At 38.7% G+C, this 17173-nt stretch overlaps 1 protein-coding gene across 3 annotated transcripts; it reads left to right on the top strand.

Moving 5' to 3' along the window:
* Positions 1-836: 836 nt before the first annotated feature.
* Positions 837-16589, top strand: LOC124636518 (insulin-like receptor). Of its 3 annotated transcripts, none has more exons than XM_047172637.1 (8): positions 837-1029; positions 4390-4552; positions 10457-10676; positions 11110-11250; positions 12886-13100; positions 13432-13578; positions 14044-14206; positions 14412-16589. In XM_047172637.1, exons 2-8 carry the CDS (start codon positions 4533-4535, stop codon positions 16251-16253), a joined length of 2748 nt encoding a protein of 915 aa, XP_047028593.1. In that variant the 5' UTR covers positions 837-1029; positions 4390-4532; the 3' UTR covers positions 16254-16589. The 3 variants fall into 3 exon arrangements, with proteins under 3 accessions (XP_047028593.1, XP_047028591.1, XP_047028592.1); XM_047172635.1 differs by having other exon boundaries at positions 4340-4552; XM_047172636.1 differs by having other exon boundaries at positions 4324-4552.
* Positions 16590-17173: the final 584 nt, after the last annotated feature.

The raw sequence follows: 17173 nt of genomic DNA, 5'->3' as shown, positions 1-17173 counted from the left end.
ACATCTTTGCATAACTTAAGCATGGTATATCTAATATCTACTTCCTAGACATTATAATACGGAAACATGACGTGACTGAAGATCCACCTACAGTAGACTAGCAGCTGATGACAGTTGGACGTAGTTATGCAGAAACGTTCCAACCCACAAGTCACCCGGAATCGAGTTATTGTGATTGAACAGCCTAAAATTTAGCATATGGTTATCTAAACTCAATATAATTCAACAATAAAACCTCTAGTATCTTTACTAGTTAGAATAAAAAAGAATACAACTGAAACGCGTAAATGCTTATATCTCAAATTCAACTTGAATTTGAGATATAAGCATTTACGCGTACAGTGGGTTGGAACGTTTCTGCATAACTACGTCCAGTTGAAGATCGGATGACACAGCGTCTGAATAGAGAGGCTTAGGTACCTGCCTACGTCCAAGAGAAGACACAAACTGAGGATAATAATTATTAAGTACGCTAGGTTTCCAAATACCATTCTACTTGCCTACTTAAAAATATTCATAGATAGGAAACATTAATTTAAAAAAAATGCGATAAGGTATTTCCTTATGTCTATAATAAAAATCGTCAAATGAGACAAAACAAAAGAGAAAAACATTGAAACAAATGACTATCAAACAACAGACACACTTCCGAAAAAAATATCTGACCAGCCTGTACAAAACTGACCTCTGCAAAGGTCGCGATCAAATACGTTTATATTTTATTAGCTCCCATCGAAATCATCGCGGCAATAATTAGACAATTTGTTAACAATTCAAAATTATACGTAGGTATTATAACCGCTCGGGTCCAGTCGTTCCACATACGCGTTTAAAAACAGACTTTGTCCAGTCCCAGGCAATTTTCCTTATTTATAATTTTAGCTTAAGTAATAAAACCTTTTTGTGAAATTAGTGCTCTAGTGTTGCTAGACTACGAAGTGCTTTTAGTGGTTTTATTAAGTGATTTCGAAGCCTTTTGTATTGGAAAATAATGTTATGTAGGATTGTGCATGTAGTTGTCAATATCAGGTAGACTAATATAATCACGGTACTTTAATTAATTGGGAAGCTCAGTGTTGTTGGTGAAATTAGCTTTACATTTTGTTTTTTGATTCCTCGGCGTTTTGATATTGTTTTCAAATGTGGTGAACGTTTGTTGATTGAAGTCAATAATAGCTTAGCACGTAACTCTTTGCTGTGCCCATCAGGGTCCATAATTGTGACTACCTCTATTATTTATATTTTCCACCAAATGTACATTATGGAATGCAATAAATGATATGATATGATATGATATGATAATTACTCCATTATTATGGCATACTAGAAATTATTATATGGCCATGTCTATTTCAACAAATTTTTAATTAGGTGGGTTTGGTTTCATACACGATTTTTATTTGAAACAGGCTTAAACGTTGTCAATTTTATTATTAATTGACTACCTAGGTATGTTGAAAAATTATCATGCTTGAGAACCGTGTCCTATGGATTGATGTTTTTTTTTTTCTAATTAAATTTCTTTGCAACTTTAATAAAACTTCTATATTAAGTATGTATTGCGCTTAGGGCTGCCATCCGTCCGGGTTTCCCCGGATTTGTCCTCGTTTGGAGCCCGTCCGGGGGCCGTCCGGGCGGATTTTGAAGAAGTGTCCGGGGAAAACCCGGACCATTGTATGAAATTAAAAAAATAATATGAAAATGAGGTCTTGTTTTTTTACTTATTATTTTCGGTCTCGTCCGGGGGAAAAATGTGATTTACGCCAAATGTCCGGGTTTTTTGAATTTATGCCCGGGTTTGGCGAAATTCGAGATGGCAGCCCTAATTGCGCTCTACCTACAGATAGGTACTTATTATATTATGGCGAACTTTATCAATTGATCTTTAGTATACTATACCTATATCACTATACCTATACCTACTTTCCGACCTTGAAAATTACCGTCTTAATCCCATAAATTAAATTTGCATAAACTATTTAGACATCCTTGAAGGAGGTTCAGTCCATTCATTCCAACATTCCATTTTTTTCTATTTCATTTATCAAAAACCTTTCTATAATTTCTCCGTCATTAAATAACATGAACCAAATGTAAATCTTCTACAATGCCTCTTGATATTGTTTCCATACCAACAAAATAGTTAGCAAGCCGCTTGCGTGACTCACAGCACTGTCCAAGGGCTCCTTTGTATGCGCACGAGTTTATTTTCATATCACATCTTGTTATGGCATTTAATTGACCTATTAGCAATAAAGGATTATCCGCAATGTTACGTTTACTTTAAACGTTCGATTTTGTAATAAGAATATTGTTGTTTGGTCTGAGAATTACTGTTTATTTCAACCGTGAACAATTTTGTTCACAACTTAACTAAAGCGTAAGTTAACCATGTCCAAAATATGAAATGCTTGAATTTCAAAAAGTAGCGACTGGCAGTCAATTTCGCTTTAATTAGGAGGACTTACTTAGTCTACCTGCGGTTCTCCGCGATTAAACTTACTTACCTGGCAACAACTTCCCTCATCCAGATAAAAAATACCTACCCTAGCATGTCTCTTCGCAAGTTCAGTTCAATTCAACAGTTTTTCCTTGAAGGCGCAACAGACAGACAGTTTCTTTCGCATTTATCATAAGTACCAGTACAAAATACCTACAAGCGAACCGCAAGAATTAATAAACTAATGTACTGTGTATTGTTTTAGCACCCATTCCAGGAGACAGGCCTCTTTAGAGCCACGTCATTTAGTCCTGACTCATTGATTGATGTCTATTGGATCCTTGAACCTTATATTGGAAATGTTGATTGATGAAGGATCGGGCTTCTGTCCAATCGCCTAGGTTTTCGTTGTTCTAGTTGTAGAATGAGATAAACTGTTTTTTTTGTTGCTTGTGGTAATATTAGTACAAAGGAAATGTTGTGAACAGGTAAAATCTTATTAAGTCCAAACATGAATAGGTTTTACTTGTATGGAGTTAAGATGGAAGGTAGGAGGTAAGGTAACAGGTAAGTAGGTAGTTATAAAAACTATAGTATAGTTTATTATAGATAGTTTAGAAAGTAGGTCCTGAAACGTCAATGAAGCTCCTATCATCCTATTAAAAAAAAGACAAATTAAAACGACCAAAAATCAAACACGACCTTCCAAAGCTACAAAATCAGAAAGCGCAGCAGCCATTGTTTAATTACAGTGTTAACAATATAAACAAAAGCATAGTGACACGGTCTCATGAACAAATAACAATAACAATACGATAATGATTGTGACATCATCATTAATATGATTTGCAACTAGTTTCCATAGTTCTGCAAAGCATCGGGACCACGGAAAACAAAATGACGAGCGGAGATGTCATAATGTAAAATCTCCTACGAAAGTAGCGTCGCCAAAATTGGGGCGTTCAAGAAGACACCTGACCCACCTGTCTTATGGCATCTTTCCTTCCTCCGTGTCCGTGATTGGGACAATGAAACCAGATATTGGGCCAGGAGAGAAAAAATTTAGACTTTCATTGGCCATTCGACTCTTCTGTCTGATGAATTAATCTTTTACCTTGTTGCTGAAAAATCAAGCACGTTTACTGAATAGTGGCTCGTGCTCACTCGCTATCACTAAGCGAGAGAGTATCCTAAATAAGAGCTTGACGATAGCGATATTGATAGTGGGTTTGTCTTTATTCTTCTCAATGTGTAGTAATTGGCGTATAAAGATAGTTACTATACATAGAGTTTTTGTACTTCAAATTTGATTTTTAGGAGCAGGAAGCATATTGATTCGATCTAAAACTGGCACATTCCATCCAAAGCGGTATCGGCTATCTGTAGATAGCAACACTAATGGGATTATTTATGAAAGAGTTTGAAGTAAATAACTTTATGTTATGCGCTAATTGCATCTAGGGTCAAGGGTTCATTATTGATTAGCACGTGTAATACTGCATTAATTACAAGGAAATTAAATTACTTATGTTTTTAATTGAATTCTTTAGTATAACGACAAATCCACTTGTACTATTGACTTTTTTCCTCTCGTCATGATCAAAGTATGAACTCTCAATTAGTGTTTGCACTTAGTACCTATATGTCACGTTATTGGCATTGTGGTCAAAGTCCCAACCAATAGAAAAGCAAACTTTTATCTAAATTGTTTTGATTACGTTCACGATCGCAAGATTAAAATAAATAGCAAAATAATTATTTAACTACAGTACGACTTCAATCAACCAACTTCACTATCTCCGTCCTGTTCCTACAAATCAAATGGTGCTAAGTAGAAACGGGACAGCAATAACGCAAACCATCCGTTTACGGGTTTTTAATAGATTTCTTTGTTGCTAGTACTTTAGAAATTGATCCAGACAATAGCTAAAATCCCATGATCAATATAGGGCCATGGGAAACGGAACACAATGTGTTTTCCCATAAATGTAAGGTATCTACACTTGAGGCTACTCAGTCGTTTCGTATTGAGGAAGCGGTTAGCAGCGCGCGCGCAGAAAAAGTATAAAAAGTTCGGCAAACTCAAGGTGTCATGGCGAAAACGCTGATATGGTAATATAACTTTTTATGTGTCATTTATTTTCATTACTTTATTGATCTTTTCTTACTCTTTTTCTCATATTAATTACTTATATTATTTTTAATATATGGCATGCTCTTCAATATTATGTTGCAACCAGAGATGCATGCAGAACGTGTTTGACAGAAGAATTATGTGTCTATTTGTCTCTTTCGCACGCTGTCCTTAACAGGGTAAAGAACCTTTTTTATAATAAATCTTGGTGATATAATTAAATATGGGTACCTACCTAGTGTTGGGCGCAGTTTAAAAAAGGAATTTTATATTTTGACTAAAAATAAAAGAGTTGTTGGGCGTTCTTCATTGTTTTAGAAGTTGCCAGTACCTATATGGTTTGACCTGCCTTTAGTCTGTGGGTTCGATGCTCAGGACAAGCCAGATAAAGATTAAGAAATAATAAAACAAAACGAATTACAGACACATAGGCCCGGTTTCACTGGTTATCGATAAAAAGTCAAATAAAGGTTGTTCATAATTGCTGCCAGTTAAACGAAAAGTTATAGTTTACCTGTCAAATAGGCTGGCCGTGTAGCGACGGCTTAAGAATACGTATGTCGCTACCCCTTCTTCCAGTGGGTGTCGTAGAAGTCGACTAATGGAGTAAAGAATGCACCGAACACCAGTGTGAGAGAAGGAAAACTCGGAAAAAAACCCTCTATCAACCCGTCTGGCCAGCGTGATAGCAGTAGGCTAAATACCTTCATGAGCAGCACAAAAAAGCCACGGCCCCTAGTTCCCGGCAGTCCCGCTATTCCCGGTCACGGTGGCGACCGTGGTTACGGTGGGACAGGGGGGTGCGAAGAATCTCCGGGTTACGGGAGGCCACCAAACTAAACTGACTCTTGCGACGTACAACGGCCGCACGCTACGGCTTGACTCGCATCTGGCGCAACTCGAAGTGGAACTTGGGAAGATTAGGTGGCACATATTAGGGTTATGTGAAGTTCGAAGAGAGGGGGAGGACACCATAACCCTCGAATCAGGTCACCTAATGTACTTCCGAGAGGGAGACCAACAATCCCAAGGTGGCGTTGGGTTTCTGGTTAATAAGTCCCTAGCTGATAACGTTGTGGAGGTGTCTAGTGTGTCGAACAGGGTAGCGTACCTTATCATAAAGCTCACCGATAGGTATAGCCTCAAGGTAGTGCAAGTGTACGCACCGACCTCGACACATTCAGACGATGAAGTGGAGGATATGTTTGATGATATATCAAGGGCCCTCCACTTCACTACAAAGACCCATTACACCGTTGTCATGGGGGACTTTAACGCTAAAGTGGGAGTACAGATTTGCGGCGAATCGGCAGTAGGATCCCATGGATTTGGAAGCAGGAATCATAGGGGGCAAATGCTCGTCAACTTCCTCGAACGCGAGGGGCTCTTTTTGATGAACTCCTTTTTCAAAAAGCGGCCCCAAAGGAATTGGACGTGGCAAAGCCCCGACACTATGACTAAAAATGAGATTGACTTCATCATGACGAACAAGAAGCACATATTCAGAGACGTCTCCGTGATCAATAGGTTTAATACCGGGAGCGATCACCGACTTGTCCGAGGCTCTCTGAATATCAACTTCAAGGCCGAACGTTTCCGTCTGATGAAGGCCAGGCTCCGACCAACACTGCTCCAAACCATGACAGGATCTGAAACGTTCCAGTCACATTTGGAGAACCGATTTGCCGCCGTGGAAACCACAACAGACGTTAACCAGAACCACGAATATGTGGTTCGGATCCTCAGGGAGGAAGGTTCGAGATTCTGTAACATGCAGCGTAAGGGCAAGAAATCAAAGCTTTCGGAAGAGACATTAGGACTTATGAAGAAACGACGTGAAAACCCGCCTGTCACTTCGTCAGCTAAGCGAGCTCTAAACCAAGAGATCAACAAGCACGTACGACGCGACCTCCGGTGCTCCAATACTCTTGCCATTGAAAGAGCAATTGAGCTGAATCGGGGGTCAAAGGTGTTCGTACAATCTCTTGGAAGAAGCCACTTGACGAAGCTGACCACAGCAAGCGGAGAAGTCGTTTCTTCGGTGCCGGCAGTCCTTTCGGAAGTGGAAAAATTCTATGGCCGGTTATACGCATCGCATGCATCCCGACCTGATCCCGGAAATGAGGATTCTAGAGCCACATTAACACGCCATTTCACCGAAGACCTGCCAGAAGTCAGCAGTGGCGAAATCGAGATCGCTCTGAGACAGCTCAAAAATGGAAAAGCCCCTGGCGAGGATGGCATTACAACAGAGCTACTAAAAGCAGGAGGAAAGCCCGTACTGGGGGAGCTCCAGAAGCTTTTTAATGCCGTCCTGTTTGAAGGGAGAACTCCAGAGGCGTGGAGTAGGAGTGTTGTCGTCCTGTTCTTCAAAAAGGGAGACAAAACCCAGTTGAAGAACTATCGACCCATTTCCCTCCTAAGCCACGTCTATAAGCTGTTCTCAAGAGTGATCACGAACCGACTTGCGCGAAGACTCGACGAATTCCAACCACCGGAGCAGGCTGGGTTTCGGAGCGGATACGGCACCATAGACCACATCCACACAGTGCGGCAGATTATACAGAAGACCGAAGAGTATAATCAGCCCCTGTGTCTAGCATTTGTGGACTATGAGAAGGCCTTTGACTCGGTTGAAATCTGGTCTGTTCTGGAGTCCCTGCAGCGTTGTCAAGTAGATTGGCGATACATCCAAGTGATGAGATGTCTCTACGAAGCCGCTACAATGTCCGTCCAAGTACAGAATCAGCAAACAAGGCCCATACCGTTGCATCGAGGAGTGAGACAAGGGGATGTTATTTCCCCGAAACTGTTCACTAATGCAATGGAGGATATGTTCAAGACGCTGAACTGGAAAGGACGCGGCATCAACATCAATGGCGAACACATCTCTCACTTGCGATTTGCCGACGATATCGTCATCATGGCGGAAACGCTGCAGGACCTACAACAGATGCTGAACGACCTGGCTGAATCTTCTCTACGCATCGGCCTACGGATGAACTTGGACAAAACCAAGGTCATGTTCAATGAACATGTTCTACCGGAACCGATAGCGATACACGGCGCCGTTCTCGAAGTTGTTCGGAAATATGTTTACCTCGGGCAGACATTGCAGTTAGGTAGAAACAACTTTGAGGACGAGGTGAATAGGAGAATTCAGTTGGGTTGGGCTGCATTTGGGAAGCTACGTCGAGTCCTAACATCGTCGATCCCACAGTGCCTAAAGACAAAAGTCTTCAATCAGTGCGTCCTACCTGTCATGACTTACGGAGCCGAAACGTGGACACTGTCGGTGCGGCTGGTTCACAAGTTTAAAGTCGCTCAGCGGGCTATGGAAAGGGCTATGCTCGGCATTTCTCTGAGGGATCGCATCAGAAATGAGGTAATCCGTCAGAGAACCAAGGTCATCGACATAGCCCACCGAATCAGCAAGCTGAAGTGGCAGTGGGCTGGCCATATTAGCCGAAGAACCGATAACCGTTGGGGTAAACGAGTTCTGGAGTGGAGACCACGCCTCGGCAAACGTAGTGTAGGACGTCCTCAGGCACGGTGGAGTGATGACTTGCGCAAGGCGGCTGGCAGGAGCTGGATGCGAGAAGCCGAAAATCGATCTCAGTGGCGTGCACTTGGAGAGGCCTATGTCCAGCAGTGGACTGCGATAGGCTGATGATGATGATGATGATGTCAAATAGGTTCCTGATAAGCTATCAGAGACTTTATCAATAAATGGTGAAACTGGTCAATTGTCTACTCACTCTTCCTAAGCTTTTCTGTAGTGGGGAGTCTCAATAACCAGTGAAAGTGGCTAATAGTCTTCTTAATTAATAACTCTTCCTTAGCTTTTTTGTAGTGGGGTAAACGTATCAAACCCTAATCAATTATGGACAAATATACTTAGGTTCCTAAGTTCTACTTATAATTATTAGTTCAGGCATAGAAACATATTGAATTACTAGATCGCTACTAGGTAATAATTAGATATCCCACGCGTCTTGAGTAAAAACTTGTTTAAGATTCCTTGCACGTACCTAGGTACATGATATTATTATAGAGCTACTAGTTTTAGCTGCTACAAAAAATATGCCTATCAATAATGATATTATCCGAGTACCTACTTAATTATGTAAGGCTAATTATCGCCTATAGTTTACTTGAGAACTTTTTCCTGCTTATTTCATTATCGTAAAATGTAGGGTGGGTGTCAAAAATTTCTATTGTATATAGTCACAGAATAAAGTTACACAGTTGTGAAGGTACCTAAAAAATGTCACTCACACACGCAGGTGCATCGACGAGCTTTTAATGGCGTTATCGGCGTGCATCGAACACACATGTGCGTGAGTGACATTGTTACGAACGTTAGTACGTAGCTTCACAACCGTTTACATGAGAATATATTTAAGCTGTGGTCTTATAGTGTAGCGTTCATTTCACAAGCTATATAACAGTCGTCAATTAGTCCCGCAACAAATGACTGCGGTTCTTTCGAATTATGAATATTTTTTTTCTAGTATGAGAATAGAACTCACCTTCTTGCATAAAATCAAATACAGTTATATGTATACGATCGTTAGACGTCACGCAACGATTTTCATTTGAAACTAGCGGTTTTTCTTGCATTCTGAGGATCCCCACATAACAAAATAACTTGTACATAGGTATCGAAATGTCTCCTAGAGTTCCTATATTACCTTGTTACTAAATTAAAATATTTCGTGCGCATTTAGTCCAGAAGTTTTGGGTTTTGAGTTTAGCCACATTAACGATTCTTCATAAAATAATGTACAATTAATTAATAATTACCGAAATTAAGTTCAAATTCAATTGTTTGTTTTAAATAAATTGAAGAATAAAATTTAACATATTGCCTTTTACAGATAACTTACCTAGTATTATTAAAATAGTAATTTTGAATGTAAAAATTTCATAATAGCGCAATTTTAAATTCGCTTTGGAACATTACAAAATTTGTGATTATAAAAAACAGGAATAGTAACATTTTTTTAGAAAAATAGATTATAATAGATTATAAATCCCACTAAATACAAAAAACACAAATTGGATAATTTCGTAAATTAATTGAATTATTTAGTCAAAACAGGGAAGTAACAGCTAAGATCTAACCTCACGATTTCCATTTATATTTTTTATTGCAAATAAAATTAATCCACTAAAGACTACTAATAAATAATCATGCAATTAGTGTTAAGTGCAATTAAGTATATTAAGCGTATTCTCTTTTACTCGCAGACTATGAAGCACTCTTATTACGAAAGAGCTTAATTTTATCAATAAAATAACTCAGGAAGTACTAATTGTATTATTTTACAACGTTAACAAGTACTATCAACGACCCCTTCGGCTTTGTATTGACCCAGAGGAAATAATAAGTGAAATTAATAATAATGTTGTTTGTACACATACGAATGTATTGCAATCTAATGAGTCTTATCAAGTGTAATAAGCGCTAATAGTATTTTCCTTGTTGCATTTTTTTAGCTCTGACTGTGCTATGAGCGATTATAAAAGATTCGTTTGCTTACGTGTGGTAGGTTTTTAATGTAGCCTCATAGAACAATAGCTAAACAAACGCCAAAAACTTTTCACCTGTGAGCAAAACAAATCGTTTATTTTCTAGTGACTGAAAGGCTAGGAAAGACAAGGGATTAGCATGGCGATCCAAAAGAGGTACCTAATGCTGCCAGCCTCTTGGGTACGCACGCAGTCAACAGCGCTGTTGATGAATTTTTTTGACGCTTTTTAGTTTTAGGTTTTTTTTTTATAGGATATTTTTTAATTTCTACTGTAAATATTTGTATGTCTAGGGCCGAAGCATATATCAATGAAGCTTGATATTAATTTAATCAATTTTTTTCAAGGTGTCTATTCCACTTCTACGTCCTCGGTGTCATTTCGCCACAAAGGCTGGATCTCAAATACACGAACTATACAAAAATATGCAAAGGTGAACTTATCAAGACCCTCTCGGACTTAAAAACCTTAGATGGATGTGTCGTCGTCGTGGGAAGCGTAGAAATATTCATAGAGAAAGTCAATAAGGATAGTTTTCCCAATGTGACTTTTTGGGATTTAAGAGAGGTAAGATAATTTTGAAAACTATAAATTCATAACTTGCCTCCCAAAGTGCTTTATTAACACAATTACAAACATATCCGTTAATTCGCTATTATATAATTCATATTAATAATAGGTAAGCGGGAATAGAGGGGTTCATGAGGTAGGTTGGTCATTAGAGTACTTTCAAATTGGATGTTGGTACCGCAAAGCAGCTTTCGTGCGACAATGGTGCGTTCATCTTCCTACGCAAGAACATTCACTTGTTTTTCAAAAGGACCCGAAATCTACATTCTTGCAAAGACCTGACAATCGTTAGAAAGACTGGTCGTTAAATATAATTACCTAATTAAAGGTCTCAATAAACTTGCTTTTATTGCTGGAAAAGGCTTTTCCTAATATCTTTCTAGCTTTTGCGATTCCTGATTTCATTAATTATGTCTTTTATGTGTTTCAGATAACAGAATACTTAATCATATATCGTGTGAGAGGCCTTAAATCTGTGGGACAACTATTCCCAAATCTTACCAGAATAAGAGGAATTAAGTTACTGAACAATTTTGCATTGATTGTGTATGACAATTCACATCTTTTAGAGGTAAGTTTGCCATGCTTTGTAAATGAAATAATTATCTTACATAGTTTCAAATCAGTCATAGAGATAATGAACCAAATGAATGAAATAACGAAGAATGTACGGTGATATATATCTATTTTAGTGTTAGATAGTCCATTTGTTGAGACTATAGGAATTTATTCAGGTGCGCAGAGCAATTCCCACAGGACATGCGTTAAACTGCTAGCGGAAGCCAATTTATATAAACGTGATCATGTTGTGTTTGAATACTATTTATATGCAACATAATCCGAAAACTATGTTCACCTATTTGAAACAAAACCAACTACACAAACGGACCAATTAAGTCGTATGATTCAACACTGAATTTGTCGCTACCGAACTCCAAAAATAGTATTTGCATTTAGATAGCACAAATGGAAGTTCTATATTAAAATCTTTCAAACAATGGCTGTGCGGATATTCGTTTATTTTTTAAAAATATTCATATACACTACGGACTGAATGTACGGTATTTTGTACACAAAGTATTCAAACAGAAACTGCATCGGAACCAAAATTATATTTTTCATATTCCGCAAAAACAATAACCGTTGCGAGTTATTGTATTCATATACCTTCCCTTATTTAAATACGTCTAGGAATGTAAACTTCAAAATTATGTTATTTGAACGCATTTTGCATCATGCAATAGAGTTCCTTATTTCGGATGCACATGGGTGAATTAGAATTAGTATTTGAAAGCAGTTGATTAAAAACGAACATATCCTTGGTACCGTTTCTCACCATTATCAGAAAGAGGAAACAGAGCTCACACCCAATACGAGTACCTACTACACTTTTCTTTGATTGCACGAAGTGCCAATGGGCAGTTAAATCATAGATCTGAGACAAATAAACATTGCTCCAGTCAGTTGGCATTTCGGTTGTTGATTGGCATTCGAGTTGATTGGCATGGCATTCTGGGGTTTTTTAGGGTTCCGTAGCCAAAATGGCAAAAACGGAACCCTTATAGTTTCGTCATGTCCGTCTGTCCGTCTGTCCGTCTGTCCGTCTGTCACAGCCGATTTACTCGGAAACTATAAGTACTACAGTGATGAAATTTGATGGGAATATGTGTTGTATGAACCGCTACAAAAATATGACACTAAATAGTAAAAAAAAGAATTGGGGGTGGGGCCCCCCATACATGTAACTGAGGGATGAAATTTTTTTTTTCGATGTACATACCCGTGTGGGATATCAATGGAAAGGTCTTTTAAAATGATATAAAGTTTTCTAAAAAACATTTTTCTTAAAGTGAACGGTTTTTGAGATATCAGCTCTCAAAGTCGTAAAAAGTATGTCCCCCCCCTCTATTTTTATAACTACGGGGTATAAAATTCTAAAAAAAATAGAGGTGATGCATGCTAATTAACTCTTTCAACGATTTTTGGTTTGATCAAAGTATCTCTTATAGTTTTTGAGATAGGTTGATTTAACTGTAATTTACGGAACCCTTCGTGCACGAGTCCGACTCGCACTTGGCCGGTTTTTTAATACATTTTTACGACTGCGGGCTGATTTTAAGACTATTATAGTAACCCAATCCTCTAACATTGAAGACGCTTTATTATTCTTCAGGGATCGATTATCTCCGATATATTTCTTTTGCAGATTGGCCTCTATAGTCTCCTAAAAATTGATAGAGGAGGGGTCACTATGTGGGCACTGCCTCAAGCCTGTTTTGTGGAGACCATTGACTGGAAGGCCTTGGCTCCTAAAGCTAGACACGTGATCAGTCCTCTTGAAAAGCCGTCAGACAGCGTCACTTGCAGGATACCCTGTACTTGTTCAAGAAATCCTTCGTTGAACCACTGTTGGAATAATATGTAAGCCTTTTGTAAGACAGAAATGATTTATGGTCGTAACTTTCGATAATACGTGTGGTTTTCCCTAAAGGTTCAAAGCAAGATGATATATAATATTGTCTGTGAGCTCGGATTCATATGATGCTATCATGCAATGTTTACAACAGTAACTAATTTAATGTAAACAATTTGATTCAGCTGCCGCATTAGCAGTCGTAAAATAGTTAAAACTCTAGGGGATCAGAACAACACCCATAATATACGATTCCGACATATAATTGCATAATTATTTTCTTATATATACTTTTCTTTTAATTTTATATAATGACTTATCTTTATTCTTCTTTTATAGAAAATGCCAGTTATTCCCAGATGGACCCGAAGCCGACAAATGCAACGAGCAATGCTTGGGCTGCCGCAAAACTAATAAGAACGCATGTTTTGTGTGCCGACACTACACGTATAAGGGAACTTGCGTGTCGAAGTGTCCTCCAGATTCGTAAGTATGAGTACACTAGCTGGTGCCCGCGACTTCGTCTGCGCAGGTTTAGTATTTCGAACAATATGTTTACAAATTGTAGCCTATGTGTTATTCTGATGTATAAGCTATATTATTGTAAAGTTTCATTAAAATCCATTCAGTAGTTTTTGCGTGACAGAGTAACAAACATCCATACATCCATACATACAAACTTTCGCGTTTATAATATTAGTAGGATTATTTATTACGGAGGGTTATGTGGCTATCACATCTTATGCATTAGAAGATAGCTCTGTCTTTGGCGAAAGTTACTTACTCTGATGTCTAGAGCCTGAGAAAGAGAGAACTAGTTCCCTCAAGACGGGGTTTGAACCACGGGGAACAGCCAGTGATTATTTAAGTAAATAGTGTTAGGATTATGAAATTGCTTGGTATTGATTAAAGCACTAAATTGAAGCATTCAGACTCTGTTTTTCTTTACAGGATCCTTCTACCCGACAGCCAATACTGCATAACTGAAGAAGAATGCCATGGACTGGATCGATGGGTATTCAACAATACCTGTGTCGCACACTGTCCAGTCGACTATAAGCAGAATAATAAAACGACACCTACTACTTGTATACCGTGCACTCATTGTGGAATTGTAAGTACTTCAGATAAAATATTAAGCCTTTGAATAAATAAACGTAGGAAATTAAACAGATATTAGTTTGTATTAAAGTCCTAATAAGCGCTAAAGTCCTAATAGGGCTTCCATTTGAAGTTATCAGGATTCCCGATTTAGCAACTTCAACTGAAGTTAAGGCTTAAAAGTCTCAAATTTTAAACCAACAATTTTTTGATTGCAGACATGCGGAGACCTTAAAATCCAGTCATTAAGTTCCATTCAAACGGCAGAAAGATGTGTTTACATTAACGGGTCTCTGACAATACATTTGAGGACAACACCAGGTGCAGTGAACGAATTAAGGAAATACCTACGACAAATAGAAGTAGTCTCTCATTATGTAGCCGTTGAAAGTTCAGATATAACTGCACTAGACTTTCTGCCATCACTAAGATTAATAAAAGGGGAGAAATTGAAGGATGGCAAATACAGTGTTGACGTCAATCACAATAACAATCTACAAACTTTATTTATTGCAAATGTTACCAAAAACCTCCAAATACTGAATGGGACCGCCAGGTTTGACCAGAATCCTATCCTGTGTATGTCGAAAATTGATGAAATCAAACACTTGGTTCCTATTAAGCCGAATAATGTAGACATCCCCGTGGGCTCCAACGGGTATCGTGGAGCATGTAAAGAAGTCTCTTTTCACTTTGATATAACTCCGTCCAATGAATCATCGGTATTGATTAAATTTTCTCCGGTCTCCAATCATAGCATACACTATTCTGCGCTATACGTACGTTTACCTCCCGGAGTTCAAACGTCGGTAGTTCCTGAAACTTGTAGCGAGTTTGAATGGCACGCTACCGATGTCCCAACAGTATTTGATAATAACTACGGACTGGTTCAATTGAATGCATTACAACCTGCTTCTTCATATGCTCTGTGCATTGAAATTTACGATCCTGATCCTGAAAACCAATTATTGGTTAGAAGCAATATATTCAATTTCACAACGCCAGTAGGAATTCCTGAGCCGCCTTTTATCGTAGAATTAGTTGCGTCTGCCTCAGACGTCGTTGTAATGCGATGGGTTGACCACAAAAATTATGTGCGTCACATTGATTACTACGAACTAGATGTGGCCTTGATAGATACGTATTCCAGGAAATCAGCTTCAGTAGACTATTGTCACTACAGAGAAGATTGGTTTGACGTTGACTACACCCGTCATGCTTTAGTTAGGAGGCCACCTCCAGAATATACAAAAAGTTGTGAATCTATGTGTGGAATACTCTCGTCTGTGACTCCGGGAGCTCTGGTGGAGGAGTACTTCAACGTCTGCGATGACGTCAATTTTGTTTGCGACAACCAAGAAAGTACAATTTCAAGCAATTCTAGTTTTGGCAACTACGTGCGAACTTTAACTTTGTTAAACATTAGTAGCCCGAGAAACGACTTCCAAGTTGGAGGGCTAGCACCCTATAGTGACTATAAGTTTAGATTAAGAGCTTGTTCTCGTGGACATTGCAGCAGATCAGCAAAAGGTGTAGTGAGAACATTCCTTTTAAAAAATGCCGACATACCTTCTATAGTGTACCTGCATGCAAACCAATTCGGTCATATTTTTGTGAGGTGGAATGCTCCAAATGTCACGAACGGCCCCATATTATCTTATTTCGTTGAAGTTTTGCCTAGAATAAATATAAATAATCTGATGCCTCAATCTTGGTGCGTATCAGCTGAAGAGAGAAGAATCTTCGTGCAATCTGTGATAGTGTCAAATTATTTGGTAAGAGTGTGTGTAAAAACTCTCGCTTCCAGTAAATCTTGTAGCGAGTGGAGCAAAATTGTCGCCGTCACTGAATCGAAGACAATTTTGCTTTGGATCGGCGCGACTTGTGGGATTTTGATATACATCGCGTCGTGTGTAGTGGGGTGGTTTAAGAGGAGAATGAGTTATCGCAGCGATGTAGTGCCGCTAGTCGATAGTTCGTCTTCGTCACGTGTCGAGAGCGAGCCACCAGCCTTGATGCTATCAGATTTCGTGCCATTTCATACGATACCTTTAGATTAATGTTGTATTGTGATACTACTGTAAAGATCAATGAAACTATAGGCTCATTAATTTCGTGGAAAATCATGAATACACATTTCAGACTGAATTATTTGGTGTTCTACAATTTGGCGGATCGTCAAAAAAGTTAATATTCGCCTAAACGTCCATTACATTTTTATGATGATAGTTTTAATTAAATTGGTTCCATGTTATGTACGGAACACTCGCGTCTGTGAAAGTTATAATTCGAAAAGCTTTGCTAATATTCTGTTATTAATTTTAATGAAGTAAACGTTTGACTTTTACCTGTATGGAGTGTTGTTGTGGAAATAAACAGGATTTAATAATTAAATATCACGAATGGTTTTAATTTATCCTAACAGTTTTCTCGGAACATCGCGGCGGCGGAACCCCGAGGAACAGCTAGATTACTATTTACGTTTATTCAGAGTATTATAAGTGCATCCTCCGAGCCTTTTCCCAAACTATGTTGGGGTCGGCTTCCAGTCTAACCGGATTCAGCTGAGTACCAGTGCTTTACAAGAAGCGACTGCCTATCTGACCTCCTCAACCCAGTTACCCGGGCAACCCGATACCCCTTGATTAGACTGGTGTCAGACTTACTGGCTTCTGACTACCCGTAACGACTGCCAAGGATGTTCAATGACAGCCGGGACCTACAGTTTAACGTGCCATCCGAAACACAGTCATTGGTGTCTAAGATATACTTAGAAAGTACATACAAACTTAGAAAAGTTGCATTGGTACTTGCCTGACCTGGAATCGAACCCGCGCCCTCATACTCGAGAGGTTGGTTCTTTGCCCATTAGGCCACCACGACTATTATAAGTGTACTAGAGTATTATAAGTGCATCAACATATTATTATTAGCTTAAATAGTCCTATGATACCTGCCAGGGATTGTAAAAGTACCTCTA

Source organism: Helicoverpa zea, chromosome 14 (assembly GCF_022581195.2).
Source record: "Helicoverpa zea isolate HzStark_Cry1AcR chromosome 14, ilHelZeax1.1, whole genome shotgun sequence".
NCBI lineage: Eukaryota > Metazoa > Arthropoda > Insecta > Lepidoptera > Noctuidae > Helicoverpa > Helicoverpa zea.
Note: the sequence above shows the minus strand (reverse complement) of the source record. Positions and strands in the feature narration are given on the sequence as shown.

Excerpts from the sequence above, each read along its gene's own strand:
- LOC124636518 (XM_047172637.1), top strand. The coding sequence starts at position 4,533 with ATGGCGAAAACGCTGATATG. Across the intron at positions 11,251-12,885 it reads ACAATTCACATCTTTTAGAG|ATTGGCCTCTATAGTCTCCT; the intron begins GTAAGTTTGCCA and ends TTTCTTTTGCAG. Across the intron at positions 13,579-14,043 it reads TCGAAGTGTCCTCCAGATTC|GATCCTTCTACCCGACAGCC; the intron begins GTAAGTATGAGT and ends TTTTCTTTACAG.